Here is a 16,699-nt window from a genome sequence, read left to right as displayed (position 1 = left end):
TCAAATCATAACCCTCTTATATTCATAGTTCTTGTCACGCCTTGAATTCTAGGTCCACAATTCTACTCATGATCCATGATTCAACTTGTGACCCAGGACTCAAGGGTGAGATTAAAAAAAAAAAGTATTTAATTAATTGTAAAAAAATCTTCATTTCTTTTTTTTTGATAAAATAACTTAATTAATTATTCCCTCATTACATTTAAAAATGTAAAACAAAAAAGAAAAGAAACTCTTAAACATATTAACATAAGTCAAATTAAAACCTTAGTCCCGTACACCCCTTAACATCAATTAATAGAGCTAAATAACCATCTAGCAAATAAATCACTATAGGTACGAAATAATCATTAAATCATTCATTCGATGTTGTGCGTCGTCATCACTCTTTTAAACCAAAATCTGAAATTTTGTAAAAAATAAAAATAAAAAATAAGCCACAAAGCTTGGGTAGGAACTTATCTCTACATTTTTCACAAGAGAAAAATATATTAATATATAGGAAATGAATAGAAAATAAAAAATTCACAAGAGAAAAATATATTCATGATCAATAACAACATCAAAACTTCAATGATATTATAACGTACTGTCACTATTGTCATCAGAGTCCAAGCCTAGAATTCCATAACAAATCTAACTACATCAAAATTTCAAACATGAAACTCTTACATTCTATCGTAAATATTTTATTTTTAATTGTGAGAGAAAGGAAACAAGATGAACCTACCTTTCTATTACAATGAGTCTATGATTTGACTATGTTGATTCTCTCGATTCTTCAAGTGATTTTTTCTTCTTTAATAATAACAAATGATCAAGACTTGATTAAGACTATAAATATATATTTTTAAACTCTAATGAAGTTCCAAAGAAAAATATGAAGGAAAAGATGAAAATCTGTTTCTCTCTCTCTCTCTCTCTCTTAGGATGAGATTAAACTTTAGAATAAAATAAAGATGTGCTCCAAAATTTACTTTTAGGAATAATGTCATAAAATAATAGAGCATCTGCATCTGACTCTTTAAAGTGGGTTGACTATTTACTATAAAGAGTGAAAGTTGAAAAACGATATTCAAGAGACTTTTTAAAAGTGAATAGTAAAATAAAGAGGGGCTTCCACTCTCTAATGCAGAGAGCCTCCAAGACTAGCTATTTTTATGTTAAAAATGAAAAACAGTTTCCTTACTAATTTAGTAAGGGTTGTTGGGCCCACATGGATTACCACATTGGCAATCCAACACAATGTCCTTCTAGAATTCATGCAAAATCCCATATCAAAAAAAAAAAAAATAATAATAATAATATATTTTTTGCACTTGACAAGAAGTGTTGAAAATGGAATGCTACTGAACTTTCAGAACTTAAAATTAAAATTTAATAGTGAAAAATAATATATTTTATTTTATTTTTTCAAAATTCTTAAAATTTTATTATCTACAAGCCTATGTCATCAGATCATGTTTTTGGATGCCAAAATATGAGTTCACAACCCTTAGTAGGATTTAATGCATATTTGTTTGTAAAGTAAAATAATATGAAATATAACAATAGAGAAAGAATTATATGGAATTGAGATCAAATTTTACACTAGTTAAAATAACTTTTGTAACTTTTTTATTTTATTTTAACAAACAATGTTTTTTTGTTTTAAAGAACATTGTTGCAGGAGATGTTCTTATCTCATTTATTTATCCCAAATATTAATTTGCTTACCAATCTAGGTCACTCACAAATTAAGGAAATCGTTGCCTACCCTAAAATTCTTTCTTTACTCTAACACGAATATAAAGAAAACATGAATTTGAATTTTGAAAAGAATTTTCCCAAATGGACAATCTATATTTAAGAAATGATTTTAAATGAGTTTCCAAATCTTACATATTAGCATACTCTCAGATGATCAAAGGACTGAAATTAAAGTTATTGTTTTTTTTTTTTTTCTATATTATTATTCAATTAGAAAGTAAACAAAACACATATTAATGACCTCCTCAATATGTAAGATTTCTATAAAATTTTATTCTTATTCTCTTTAGAGATTGAATAATACTAAAATGAGACTTAATATCTTCTCAAAATAATTCCAGCAATTTTGACTTGATTGAGGGTTTTTTTTTGTAATATTTCTTTTGATAACACCAATTTTCATAAAAACCCTTAATTTTAAATTAAATGACAACCCTCCCTATGCATTACTAATTACATTATAATACAACTGTCAATTAATTATTTTCATAGTGACTTATTTATCCTTTTTAACAAATATTACCTATACTACATGGACCTCTATGATTGGAGTTACTAATGGTCTACTAGATTTATTTATTGTGCCCATATACATTTTAAATAATGACAATTATATATAAAGCCAGAAATTCTATTATAGTAGTCAACTTTTTATGTCATAAAATTATCAAATTTTGACAATGGATAGGATCTTGAAATTAACTTTATTTATTTATTTATTTATAATTATGTCGATTTCAAAATTTTTGGCAAATGATTTTATAATATAATAAATTATTGAAAGGTTCATTATGAAACTACAATTATTTAAAAACAACAAACAATAATGATTGTAATTTATCTCCATTAAAGGGATTTCAGGAGTATTATTAATTAATTAATTTCGTAGGCTTTTGGATTGGAGGTATTACAGTTCTCCCCTTCTCCAACAGATCGGTCTTTTAGAGTAGTTGACTACTATTACAATTCTCCCCTTCTCCAATAGATCGGTCTTTTGGAGTAGTTGACTACTATTACAGTTCTCCCCTTCTCCAACAGTATGAACATGATATCATAGCACTAGGCTCGTATAGATCATAGGTTTGAATCTGATTGAAAGAATTTTCCACCCTTATGAGTGAGGGGGAGTGTTGAGTTATCTGCCTCCACTTCCAGGTGTCACGTACGCTCTCACATATCATGCCCTAGTTAGGGGTGTAACTTGGTTCAGTTTGAGGTCAAATTGGAACCGAACCGACAAAAGTCGGTTCCACTAAATAAGTACCAAAACCAAACTAAATTCCATTGGATTAAACTAACCCAAACTGAACTAAAGTTGGTTTGGTTTGATTCGGTTCTATGGGTTGCCAATATTCTATGAATTGTAAGTAACATTTTTTAATGAGAAAACAAACATATAATAAACATAAAATTTCATACAGTAAATTACTTATCTATCCATACAAAATCATTAATTTATATCCAAACTCCTAAAATAATTCATAATAATTAATATATAAATATATATTTATTTCTTCCATTAGGGTTCAATTCTTGGTTTGGTTCTATTCTATACAAGCTTGATTCGAGAACCAAACCAAATTGATTGGTTCTCCATTTTCGTTACCTGGAATCGAAGCACAGCTTGTTCCAAGTTGAACCAAACCACCCCAAGCTATCGGTTTGGTGTAGTTCTCAGTTTGAACCGCACTAAGTTTCACCCTTAACCTCAGTTCAACTTGTAACCCTCTTATATTCATTGTTGCGCCTTCCCTATCAGATCGGTTTTTTGGGGTAAATGGTTTGTCAATAGTATAAACGTCATATCATATTATTAAGCAAGGTTTTAAAAATCATTTGAGACTAAGATGACTCACTTGAATCATCTCAGTATCATTCGTGAATGCGGGATATTCAATGTGAATCGGCATTGACATTGAATCAGTGAAGATCCAATATGACTTGTTCGATAATCTATCGAGTCAACTGGGTTTTTGAATATTTTATTTAAAATTTTGATTTTAATTTGTTCAAATATTTATTATTTAAATACAAAAATGATCTTGTTACTGGACATTTTTTTCATAAAAAAGTTATACTTATTTGATTACAAATTTATATTAAACCAAGTTACATAGTTTATCTTATACGAGATGAGATGACTTTGGCACATCAACTCAGTATGCGTGGGGGACAAGATGGTAGGGCATAAAATGGGTCAGATTTTATACAAAATTTGGGTGATCTAAATCCAAATTTAGAGGGTTTGGTTCCTTTGAATATATCCAAATAAAAAAATGGGTCAACTATGAATTGATGTCCATTAACCTGAGTCGGATCTATTAATCTGCTAAGATCTAAATGATATATTACTTTGAAAATTATATTTTTCAAGATATCTTTGTGTTAGATGCAGTGGCTATGGCTCTACTCAAAAGTATCCGATCATGATTAATTATTCAATTGAGTTGGATCCGAATACGGATTTAGTGAAAGCGAAATGGTTGGGATATGGTTTTAGGTCATAATAGTCGAGTTGGATTCGGATAAAAATTTGGATATACTCATATCTGACTGGTTAGCATATGGTTTTAGGTAATAGGATCGAGTCGGATTAGGATCGAAGTCTGAATCCAAATAAAAATTCGAACATGGATACGGATATACTCATACTTGGCATGAACTCGATTCGTTTTAAACTTCTACCAAACAGGATAGAAAACTAGGTGTGCTACTTGGTTGGTTTGGGGCCAAAGCAAAATGCCAATAGAACCAAACCAACCCAAACCGATCTAAGGTTGGTTTGGTTCTTTGGGTTGTCAATATTATATAAAATGGAAGTAATATAAATTTAATGAAAAGAATAAATATCTAATAAACATAAAATTTTAGACAAAATATATAGATCATTAATCTATCCATAAAAAATATCTATTTATCCATTTAAAAAAAGTTATTATCAATATCCTCACTCTTAAAATAATTCATAATAAATTAAGTACATCGTACATAAGGGTTCAGTTCTATACAAGCCTTGAATCGAGAACCAAACACATTGATTGGTTTTCCATTTTTTTAACTCAGAACCGAATTGCAACTTGTTCCAAACCAAACCAAATCACCTCAAAGTTATCAGTTTGATTCGATTCTCGTTTGAATCGGACCAAGTTGCACCTATTGGAAACCCTAAGAATAGATCCAAATGATTTCCAAATCCAAAAACAGTTTCTATATATGAAATTTAATATTAGATGCCAATGATCCGATCAAAAAAATTATGGACTTTTTAGTTCTCAATTTATCAAACATTAGTCTAAAAATGATTTTTGAAGTGAAGAAAAAAAAAAAAAAAAACATGTTAATTTGAGAATATTTGAGCTACTTCTATGTTTTATAATCAATGACATGCCCTTTAATTGTGGTCATCTTTTATAAATCAATTTAAAAAATAAAAAAACTTGTTTCTCTTACCAAAACTAGTAATCTTTAAATCACATAGATTTATTAATAATTAAAGAAATTGGTCTATGTATATTAGATTTATTAAAATATATAAATAATTTTAAATTTTAATTATTTAAAACATAATTTTAAAATTTGATTTGAATGTTCATCGAATTTAGGGGTGTCAATGGGTCGGTTCCTAAGGAACTTAGAACCATAACCATTAATATTATTTCGGTTCTGATTCCAAAATAAATGGAATCGGAACCAAAAACGCCAAAAATCACGAGTACCCATCGGTTCCGATTCTAAAGAATCGAATGAGAAAAAAAGTATTTCAAATCATTATAATAAAAAATTTCCTTCAAAAAATTAACATATTACGAACAAAATTATTAACTTAGTTATAATTTGTTATACTAAAGATACAAATTAATGATTTTTTTCAAAAGTAAAAAATTTATCTTTGTTAAAAGTAATAAATTTTTAGAAGAATAACTCATTTTAAACTTCAATCGATAATTATACGAAAAATTGAAGAATTTAATATAACATGCATTTATTTTGAAATAAAAAATACTTTAAATCTTCTATAGTATGCAAATAAATGACAAAATTAATCGGTTCCGGGTACCTGCGGTTCAGTTCCGATTCCATTTATTTTGGAACTTAACGGTTCCGATTCCTATTAGTTCGGTTCCATTTTAGACCCGACTCTAATCGGTTCCAATAAAAAGGGATCTAGAACTGAGGTTTTCGATTTTGATTCCGGTTCAATGGGTACTCATTGACACCCCTAATTGAATTGATTCAACTCAAAATTAGCAAGTTGACACAAATGAGTCAAATAAAACTATATTAAATTTATGAATAGTTTTTAATAAATAAAGTATTTATTTTTTATTTTTCACAAAAATATTAATAACTAAATAAATTGGTCAAGTTTTTTATTTGACTCCCTATATTTTTAGATCAAATACTTTCTAAAGTTGTTAAAAGAGTATTTAAAATATTTTTTCTTAAGAAAATCTTCAAAAGATCTTTAATAGACTAATATTTTATTAAGTAAGACTTAAATGGTCCGTATTTTTTAATAGGGGACTATTTAGTACATATTCTCAATAAAGAATCTTTCAGAGTCATTCTCCCTATTTATTTTTAACAAATGAGAGTCAAAATAGCGTGCATATGTGCCACATCACTTGTGGCTGTGTCTTTAATTTTAAATAACCTAAATGCCCTCGAATTGTTCTTAACCATTTTGTAAAAAATAAAAAAATAAAAACCTTGAAAAATCAGGATTTTTTTTCCAAATGCTGATCTTCAAGTTCCTCTACCTCCATCTATATTTTTTAATTCATTCAATTTTGTCTTTAATTAATCACTTAAATTTAACTTTGAAGAAAATGTTAGATTTTTCTACTCAAAATTTTAGCATGTTCTTCTTCTCAAAAAATCCTATTTGATTTTTCTTTTTTTACTTTCTGAAATAAGTATTCAAACTGTTTTAACTTCTATGGCAATTTTTTTTAGTCTATTCAAACTTATCTTCAATCCTCTTTTAACACTTAATAATAATAATTTATATAATCTTTTGAAAATAATGAGATGCATCCCTTGACCTCAGTCTTCTACATAGATTAAGGGAGAAAGACTCAAACGCCGTCATCTTCAACCTCCAGTCAAAAATCCAAAATTTTCTTCTAAAAACTCATGCATCTTCAATGTCTTTGGATAAAAATTTAACGCTCATCAACTATCTTAAGATTTTATCTAATTCAAGTCTTCAAATCTCAATGTAAGATAGAATTTTTATTTTATTGAAAGGTAAAAAACGAATATAATAAAATTTTGGGTTGAAAAATCTAGGATTCTACAAAGAAAGGTAGAAAATGATGGATTAAATTAAGGTTGAATAGGTTAAAGTTACCTAGAGTTGAAGAGCTTGAAGATGATTCATTTTGGGAAGAAAAAACAAATAATTTTTTTTTTTTTAAATGAAAATAATGAGATTTTGGGTAAAAAAATCTAAGATTTTGTATAAATGGTTAGTTATAGGTAAAAAACGATGAATTGAAGATTAAGTTGAGTAGATATACCATGAAAGTTGGAGAACTTAAAGATGACTAGTTATAAGAAGAAAAATCTTGATTTTTTGCTAGAGGTTGAAGATGAGGGCATTTGAGCCTTTTTTCCCTTAGTCTATTCAGAAGACTAAGGTCAAGGCATGCATGTCATCAAATATCAAAACATAGGGGAGCATGTCTAAATCACCCAAAAATTAATACATGGGTTATGAAATCACAAGTATTTATTGTCAAAGTGGCAATCTCACTTAAATAAAAGTGATGATCTTGCAGAAAAATATGTTCAAAATGAACAATGTACTTGAATGGAAATTTTCTTGTATTCAACACACGGAGTGGTAATTTACCCGAACAACAACAACAACAATAATAATATTAATAATAGTAGAAAATTCTCAAAACTTGCGCAACTATTGTCAAAATTCCCATTCCAGTACACTATTCATTTTAATTCCAAAACATGAACAATGAGATCGTTATTTTAAAATAACGATCTCGTTGATAAAAATTAAAACATGGGGTAGTGAAATCTCAGTTATTTATTGTAAAAGTGGCAATCTCACTAAAATAAAAGTCACAATCTTGCTGAAAAATATTTTCCAAAACATGCAGGAAATGGTTTCAGAATTAAAATGAACAGCGTACTAGAATGGAGATTGACCATATTGAGCACACGGAGTGGTAATTTACTCTAACAACAACAACAATAATAATAATAAATCTCATATTGAGTGGAAGTTTGAAAGATGAAGTGGATATAATATAAAGATCGAAGATTAGGTTGATTTTGAGGACAAAAGCAAAATCGGAGTTAAACCTAGAAAACGTGTATGCATGACTTTGCACAATCCTTTTGAAAGTGCCTTGTACGTTATATATTTTTTTTCTTTTTTGGGAAATCTTGTGGTATATGGATTCGGATCTTTCTGCAATAAAGATCATGGGTATGAGGTATGGTTATGGAATCTATAAGGTGTTAGGCACCGGTTCCTCATGACTCGAAAGTCAGTCTCTACTACGATGCATTGGCCAAACTGAAGGCCAACTAAAGGGGATTATGATCAAGAATAGGGTACCCACCAGGGGTTAGTTGAGAAGGTAAGGGTGTCCGGGTTTGCTCCCCAAGTCACACTTTCGAGTCTTTATATGCCCTTCCACATTAAATGGTATATTTAACTACTATCACGTACAGGTGGATGGTATGTGTGGCCAGGGGCGGATTTAGTGTGGGAGCAATGGGGGCACTTGCCCCCATAAGAATTTTCAAACCTTCAATAGAGTGTGCCCTCATAATTTGTTTTAAACTTTTAGTTGCCCCTACAAAAAAATTTCCATTGTTATGTTGCCCCCACACAAAATAATTTCAATTTTTGTTGCCCTCCAAAAAAATTTCTACTTTTATGTTGCCCCCACATGAGTAAAGTCCTGGCTCCGCCCCTGTGTGTGGCCCGCCAAAGCGAAAAAAAAAATGATCAAGATTAGGGTTGAAAGCCTTTCCTAGGGCTGGTTTTCGTCTTCATTATTTTTATACATGTGTCCAAAAATTAAATCACAAAATTAATTAGGACTCAATCCGGGCTTGGATCCCAACCAAAATAGTGACTTTGAGTGTCTTTGTAGTGGTGTATAGCAATCAGAAATGCTAGGCACCTAATAATAAAAACACCACTACTATAAACTTGTAAATCATGGTGTACACAACAAAAAACCTGGTGTGTCAACAACAGAAATGCACCATAGGCACAAAATTTGGCATGCACATTGCAAGAACAAATTTTTTGAGATTTTGGCCTCAAAACCAAGGTTCTAAAAAATGTGGTATTTTTTGCAACCTACCCCATTTTAAGTGAAAACATCCCAATGGGATAAAGCTAAAAAAAGATTGGTAATTTTAATATAAAACCATTCTCATAAGGGCTCAAATGGCAAACTCCCTAAATCGATTCAACTCACCAATGGAAATTTCGCCTTTGTGCAAATCCACAATCTTCGAGCCAACTCGATAAAATAACATACCAATGGTGGGCCAATATAGAATGAGAAAAAAAGGACATCCAACTGATTAGTTGCAAGTCAATTTACATTGTTGTGGCTCAACAGCGATTGTTAGCGAGTTGACATGTTATTGTCCCAAAATTCTCATTTCCTTGGCGTCAAATGTTCCATTCCATCAAAGACGGAAGGTCCGAATTGTTTATCTTCATGGAGGGAATCAACTAATTTGTAATATTGGTTCAAGAGACCCAATCCGATTTGTTAACTTACTGTGATGTAGTAGGTAAGAATAATGATTCTCTGCCCCCCCCCCCCCCCCTCCTCTCCTCTCTGACATACGCTCCTTGACGTTGCATGTGTTAGAACCATGGATTTTTCCTCGAAATACACAACCACCCATATTTTTGGGGATGTATAGTTGTGTATCCTGAGGAAAAAATCTATGGCCATGTCAAGGAACATAAGGGGGCTTATGTCAAAGGGGTTATTTTAAATAAGAACCAGAACATAATCAAATTCCATTGGAACCAAACCAAACTAAAGTCGGTTCGGTTCAGCTCTATGGATTGCCAATATTCTATATATAATAACTAATATTTTTTAATGGAAAAACAAACATATAATAAATATAAAATTTCATACAATAATCACTACTCAATCCATAAAAAGTCATTAGTTTATCCATAAAAATCACTAATATGCTTAACTCCTAAAATAATTCATAATAATTATTATATACATACATATATATATATATAGGGTCCCGTTCGCCACCCTTAGTTTTACCACACACTTTAACAAACGCGTTTTGTCTTACATGGGTTAGAAGTTTTGGAATGAGCTGATTTTTGGTGAGGATGATCTCTATGGTGAGGAGATCATCCTCACCAAAAATCAGCTCATTCCAAAACTTCTAACCCCATCAAAATTGATTTACAAAAAATGGACGGTCCACGATTTTTCAACGTGTAAACATGGGGCTAAACATTTCGGAATGGGCTGATTTTTGGGGAGGATGATCTTCTAATCATAGAGATCATCCTCACCAAAAATCAGCTCATTCCAAAACTTCTAACCCATGTAGGACAAAAAACGTTTGTTAAAGTGTGTGGTAAAACTTAGGGTGCTGAACATTTCCCATATATATATATATATATATAGGGTAGCGTTCAATGGCAAACTTTTTAGCAAACTTTTTGGCAAAACATTTTTCAAAACATGAGTTAGAAGTTTTGGAATGGGCTCATTTTTGGTGAGGATGATCTCTACGGTGAGGAGATCATCCTCACCAAAAATCGGCCCATTCCAAAACTTCTAACCCATGTTTACAAGCTGAAAACTCGTGGACCGTCCATTTTTTGTAAACTGTTTTTGATGGGGTTAGAAGTTTTGGAATGGGCTGATTTTTGGTGATGATGATCTCCTCACCGTAGAGATCATCCTCACCAAAAATCAGCCCATTCCAAAATCTCTAACTCATGTTTTGAAAAATGTTTTGCCAAAAAGTTTGCCATTGAACGCCCCCCATATATATATATATATATATATATATGGGTCCCGTTCGCTAGCTAACGGATTGGCAAACTGTTTGGCAAACATTTTCGGACCGTTTGATATAACGTGATCTAACGGACGCGATTGAATCTCGGCGCTATTTAACTTAAACGATATAACTTATATATATTACAGCGCCATCCCTCTAAATTAAGTTAATTAGTGAGAAGTCCCTCTTCTCTTTAAATCCGACAGAAATGAACAGAGAGTTCTCTTTGATCTCTCGATCCCTTTTCCCTTTTCTCTTCGAACTTCATCGCAGCCGAAACCTTCTCTCTCATTCTCTCTCTCTCAGTCTCTCACTCTCTCATTGTCTGAAGTTTTACATTTGTTCCTCTCCTATTTCACAGCTTCACATGGCAAATCTACTCTCAGAGGTTGATGACACTGTCTGGGGTTTATAGCTTTTGGAAGCACGTATCCAACCTTGAACGTGGTGAGACCAAGCGCTATCTCGAGATGTTTTATGCCCTCAAGTATCATAAGTTGGTAAGCTCCTTTGCTCATCCCCAATGCCTAAAACTTTGATTTTAAAAATAAAGTAGTATTGGGAGTCTCCAATACGGGGTGTTATTTTCTCTCAAACGGTTTGTTATTTTTAACTTTATTTCAGTTGATTATTTCTTTTTTGTGTGAAATCATCTTATTTTAGGCACTTTCAGTTCCTCTGGCTGTCGCTGAGTAGATTGGGAGTTGTGACCGAAGGATGCTGTTTTATGGAATAATTTTCGTTGTTTGTGATTGTAAAACGCATTTGTTTTTTGTTTTTTTTCGATTTGTTGGGGGGGGGGGGTGGATTGGTCCCCTTTTATCTGCAGAAGAAAGTGGTTTGTATTTTGTTTCATTTCCCTGAGTGAAGGTAAAACGGTTAAATGTTTTGAGATCCAATAAATAATTATACTCAAATGTCAATTTTCTTTTCTCCATTTTCCTCCAGTGCTGTGTTGTTGTTCATTTCCATAGTTGATGAATTCCTTGATTGAACCGGCTGTTAGTTCCAAAGATAGCAGATTTGCAAATTCCTTTCTTTTATTTGTTCTTCTCATTAGCAATTTATGAATTCCTTTGGCTAATATTTACTCAACTTTTTATAACAAAATTCTCCCTCACCTTCATAAAATTTTTCAAGTACACAAAATACGACCCAGTATACAACCCAGTCCACGAATGGTCCGTCTATTCGTGAAGACAAGTGAATGATGGAGAATCTCATACTCAAAATTTCGGATATCTGTGAAGACAGTGAATAATGGTGAATGACATACTCAAAATTTTGGAGACTTAGATCTATTTTAATTACTTCCAATTTGATCTGTGGTCCACTTAAATCTTCATTGTTTTCACTTTCACTTTCACATTACAAGTCCCTTCTTAGAATCAAAATTTAATTTATGCTTGTATAGTTGTAATATCTTCATTGTTTTCACTTTCACATTAGAAGTCCCTTTTCAAAATTTATACTTGTTGTATAATTGTAATATTGAAATGGAGAATAAATAAATAAAAAGAACATTTTTTTTTCCTTATTTGATCGAATTAAAAGAAATTAAATTTTGAAATGGCACTATGATATTTACAATTGATTATGCTTTTATCAACAAATCTTTTGTATATTTTTAGAGAACTGCTATTAACATGCCAACTTTTACTTATAACACACCCCTATACTTATGTAAACTACTACTACGATTTCAAAAGGATTGGTGTGTTGTAAGTAAAAGTAAGTTTGGCTATAGATCTTTCTTTTTTCAAAGAATGAGGATATAATTGCACTTTGAAGGATTCAGTGACCAATATTCATGCAACCTTTTAAGGTTTTGCTACTATTACACTATTGTTGCTCAATGTTGCAATGGTTACATTTATAACTATCATTTCTCTATAAAACATATTTTTTATCAACATGGATCATGAAAGATTTTCAAGATCAGAAAGCTGCTAAGATTTAAAATTTCTACGGATTTTCACAACTCAATAGTTAATTATGAAATTTGATCTTATAACATTGCAGCAGCCTCAAAACAAACTCCCATCATGATTCCACGATTACATCTATTTAAACACTCATACAGAATTTAAAACTATTACCCTTTCTACATGTAATGCAAATTGACTAGATGCCAAAATTGCACATATTTAGCCTATAGATTTCACCAACATTCCTAATGCAGAAGCTAACATCATAAGACAGCTGAAGATGTGGATTCCTTATAGTGTTAGGAGACCCTAACGACATTAAGTTCCAGTTGTGTCACAGCCGCATTGATTGCATCGATCACCTCCATCTTCCCTTGGCTCACTGCTTCATCCATTGGTGTCCGCTCATAGCTAACCAACACCCAACATCACAAGCATTAAAGATTAAACAAAGAGCATCTTTAATACACTAATAATGGCTTCAGAATTTGTTGTCAGGGTGGAAAAACATACCAACTTAGAATGGTTACATTCGCTCCTGCCAGAATCAAATTCTTAACCACCTGAGAGAACATCTATCACTAAATTTGCATGAGGGATCAAATTGACAACCACAAGTAGGGAAGCAGGACTATCACCTCGATATGCCCATTGAGGCAAGCCCAATGAAGAGGTGTATTTTTCTCCACATTAGAAGCATTTAGATCCTGCATCACAGAATGAACTCTCAAACGCAGGTTCTCTAAAATGATTTGAGAAATTTTGGAGGACTTGAAAATTGTATATAAAGTATTAGAAAAACTATGTCGTGTTCCAGGCACAGATATTACTTTGGTCTTTAAGAACCAAAACTCAGACAAATCTCTCATCAGCCAATATAATAATTCATCAAAAATGTAAAACATAATTCATTTAGGAAAAATAAAAATTTCAAAAGACAATGGAAGCCAAAGAATTTTTTACCCAAAAACAGAAAGGATATGGAACCAATACAAGGTGTAAAAGACAAGCACACTTTAAATTGAAGTAGTCGATATGGATAAGGGTAAGAAAATATGTTGTATTCAGGTAACATTGATATCAACAGTGAGGCACCCAATAATAGAAGCAAAGAGAAATCCTCACCACTCCATTTTCCTTTGTAAAATTCTTCTCATTACTTTGGCTACCATTATACAATAGCCATTATCTCATATAGTAATATTGTAGCACTTCCTATTTTGGATAAACAAGCGAGCCAAAGGTAGGTTGTAGTCTGTTGGTGAAGTTTCGCAAGATGTTACCTTACACTCAAGCAGTTCTTGTCTTTGACTAAGTGTTGATTGTCACCTTCTACCACTCTTGGAAGCAGAAGCATGCTATACACAAGGGGCCACAAACCCATGATGTACCACAGTGACACAAGCACCTCATTCATTCTAAACCCATCATCACCCTTCAAATTAAGGAGCTTTTCCAAGAAATACATGTCCCTAGACTGGAGAAAGTTCCAAAGTTAACATATATAAAACAAAACAAGAAAAAAGTGAAACAAAGAGCAATTTGAGATTATATTGTGGAATGATCAATAGTTCAGCTCTAGTAGGCAGCATATACAATCTACACATAGCATTTCATAAAACTCTCACTTGTAACGCAGAGGGAATCATTCACCAATTGATGGTCTTGGACGATAGCACAGTTGTTGACATATTGCAATGCAACTTTGAGGTCCTCAGTTCAAGAATGGTTTTAAAACTCGTTTTCACGTCTCATCTCGTCCATGAATGAGACTGAATCATCTTGGACGAGTTTTCCGATACGTTTAAGCCACCTCGTTCAACAATGAGAAAAATGAACCACAGTTTTAAATCTCTTCCGACACGTTTGACTTGTCTATCCTCGTTGGTGGACGATACCGAGATGCATCGGACAAGTCATCTCGGTCTCGGGCGAGATTTTAAAACCATGGGTTCAAGTCCAGCTTACTAATAATAATAAAAAAAAGAAAAAAAAAATCACCACTTGATGGCTGCAAATCATGATTTAAAAAAAAAAAAAAGAAGCTAAATATTTCCCACTTCTAGTATCTTTCAACATTTACTATTTTAAAAAATTATTGAAAGTCAGGAGGAACAAAAAGAATAAAAACAGAAAGTAAATTAGTCAAACCAAATAAAACAATCTTAATTCCACAAAAATGCTTGTGAATGAACTGGACTGTTTTTTTTTTGTAGTTTTTCATCAGACATGAAGCAATGTTCGAATTTCTACTTAGCAATGAGACACACAACAAGATGATTAAAGAAGAAATTAAACTAATCAACCAACAACACCACAACAATTAAACCAACAAACAGATAGAGAAAGTATATATTTCCTCCAAATTTTTAAAGCAAAGGGGCGTACCGGAGTTTGGTTGGGTGTGAGCATAAAAACATAGTACATTAGTGCAGCCCACAAGCCAAAGAGAATAATTGAAGTTGTCCAGTCTCCTCCATCCCCACCAGTTCCATTATCAAGCTTATTGTTCGTAAGTTGTGCAGCATTTAGCAGTATACCATCCAAGAATTCAATGAAGTATGTTATAATGATGAACACAAAACCAGACTCCACTAGGCTGTAACTGCAAACCATACCTGCAGTAGAGATACAATACCAATAGTTAAACAAATCTTCAAACCAGCCAACTGTTGAAGTATGAGTCAAGGCTTTGAAAGGTGACAATTTTCCATGGAACTTGGAGGATATGGTTGCAAAATGTTACACCTATTTCTTAGCTACCCAACAAATTCAGAATTTTCACAAACAAAATTTAACTTCCACAATGCTGTCAACTCTGGCATGATGAGTCTCCTTCTGGTATGTTGTTTGGTAATTTAATTTGTACATCAATTTAGTTTAAATTTTCGTTGCATAATTAACAGATATTTTAGAGAAATTTACAAAGTGAATCAAACAACTGATACAAACTCAAAAAAAAAAATTAAAAATCGATGGTTCTCCACAAAGTTAAGCATTTAGAGAATTTTAAAATGGGGTTTCACATGGATAACAATTAAGAATTTAATTTAAACACTAGAACTACAATCTTCTCAACAAAGAGATGTTTATTTCAAATAATTCTTACTAAAATAGAATCAAAACCACTTCTACAAACTCAAAAAAAATCGCTCAATAGGTTGAACTAAAATAGAATCAAAACCATTTTCTACCTAGAAACCAGATGTAATTTCAATGAAGTTCTTAATTTGAATCAATAATATAAGAAAAACCCACATTAGCATTCAAGAAAGTATTGAAAATTCAGAGAGTACCTGTCTTCGTCGAGAGGGAGTTGCAACACACGTGAGCGAGAGTTGCAGCGAGAGAAGAGAGGAATTTTGCAGCGAAAGCCGTTCGTGCGAGGGTGAGGTAGTTGCAGCGACGAAAAGGGCGAGAGAGAATGAAAGAGTGAGAGAGAGAGTTTCAGTGAGAGAGAGGGTTTGACAGAACTTTTTGTTATTTCGTTCGATCGGGTTTAAACGAGAGAGAATGAGAGAGTAAGGGAGTGAGCGAATGAGAGAATGAGAGAGTGAGAGAGAGGGTTTCGGCTGCGATGAAATTCGAAGAGAAAAGGGAAAAGGGTTCGAGAGATCGAAGAGAACTCTCTGTTCGTTTCTGTTGGATTTAAAGAGAAGAGGGACTTCGCACTAATTAATTTAATTTAGAGGGATGGCGCTGTAATATATATAAGTTATATTATTTAAGTTAAATAGCGCCGAGATTCAATCGCGTCCGTTAGATCACGTTATATCTAACGGTCCGAAACAGTTTGCCAAACAGTTTGCCAATCCGATAGCCAGCGAACGGGACCTATATATATATATATATATGTAGGACAAAAAACGTTTGTTAAAGTGTGTGGTAAAACTTAGGTTGCTGAACATTTCCCATATAGGGTCCTGTTCAGCACCCTAAGCTTTACCACACACTTTAACAAACGTGTTTTGTCT

At 32.2% G+C, this 16,699-nt stretch overlaps 1 protein-coding gene across 3 annotated transcripts; it reads right to left on the bottom strand.

Moving 5' to 3' along the window:
• Positions 1 to 12,764: 12,764 nt before the first annotated feature.
• LOC147411084 (uncharacterized) lies at positions 12,765 to 16,569 on the bottom strand. 3 transcript variants are annotated; one of them, XR_015180247.1, is made up of 6 exons: positions 16,022 to 16,569; positions 15,114 to 15,343; positions 14,009 to 14,202; positions 13,364 to 13,432; positions 13,239 to 13,288; positions 13,118 to 13,136 (listed from the first exon to the last, which is right to left on the bottom strand). XR_015180247.1 is itself a non-coding variant. In XM_086449043.1 (5 exons), exons 2-5 carry the CDS (start codon positions 15,339 to 15,341, stop codon positions 13,025 to 13,027), a joined length of 459 nt encoding a protein of 152 aa, XP_086305169.1. In that variant the 5' UTR covers positions 15,342 to 15,343; positions 16,022 to 16,553; the 3' UTR covers positions 12,765 to 13,024. The 3 variants fall into 3 exon arrangements, 2 of the variants coding, with proteins under 2 accessions (XP_086305169.1, XP_086305219.1); XM_086449043.1 differs by lacking the exon at positions 14,009 to 14,202 and having other exon boundaries at positions 12,765 to 13,136; positions 16,022 to 16,553; XM_086449093.1 differs by lacking the exons at positions 14,009 to 14,202; positions 16,022 to 16,569 and having other exon boundaries at positions 12,765 to 13,136; positions 15,114 to 15,979.
• Between the last annotated feature and the right edge of the window lie 130 nt (positions 16,570 to 16,699).

The sequence above is a fragment of the Akebia trifoliata genome, chromosome 1, assembly GCF_017979445.1.
Source record: "Akebia trifoliata isolate Shusen 1 chromosome 1, ASM1797944v1, whole genome shotgun sequence".
In the NCBI taxonomy this organism is placed as follows: domain Eukaryota; kingdom Viridiplantae; phylum Streptophyta; class Magnoliopsida; order Ranunculales; family Lardizabalaceae; genus Akebia; species Akebia trifoliata.
Note: the sequence above shows the minus strand (reverse complement) of the source record. Positions and strands in the feature narration are given on the sequence as shown.

What these genes read in the sequence shown, in the direction of transcription:
- LOC147411084 (XM_086449043.1), bottom strand. Translation starts at nt 15,341, where the DNA reads ATGGTTTGCAGTTACAGCCTAGTGGAGTCTGGTTTTGTGTTCATCATT. An exon ending in TCACACCCAACCAAACTCCG is followed by an intron (nt 13,433 to 15,113) that starts GTACGCCCCTTT and finishes TCTGTGATGCAG; the next exon opens with GATCTAAATGCTTCTAATGT. An exon ending in AATGTAACCATTCTAAGTTG is followed by an intron (nt 13,137 to 13,238) that starts GTATGTTTTTCC and finishes GGTGTTGGTTAG; the next exon opens with CTATGAGCGGACACCAATGG.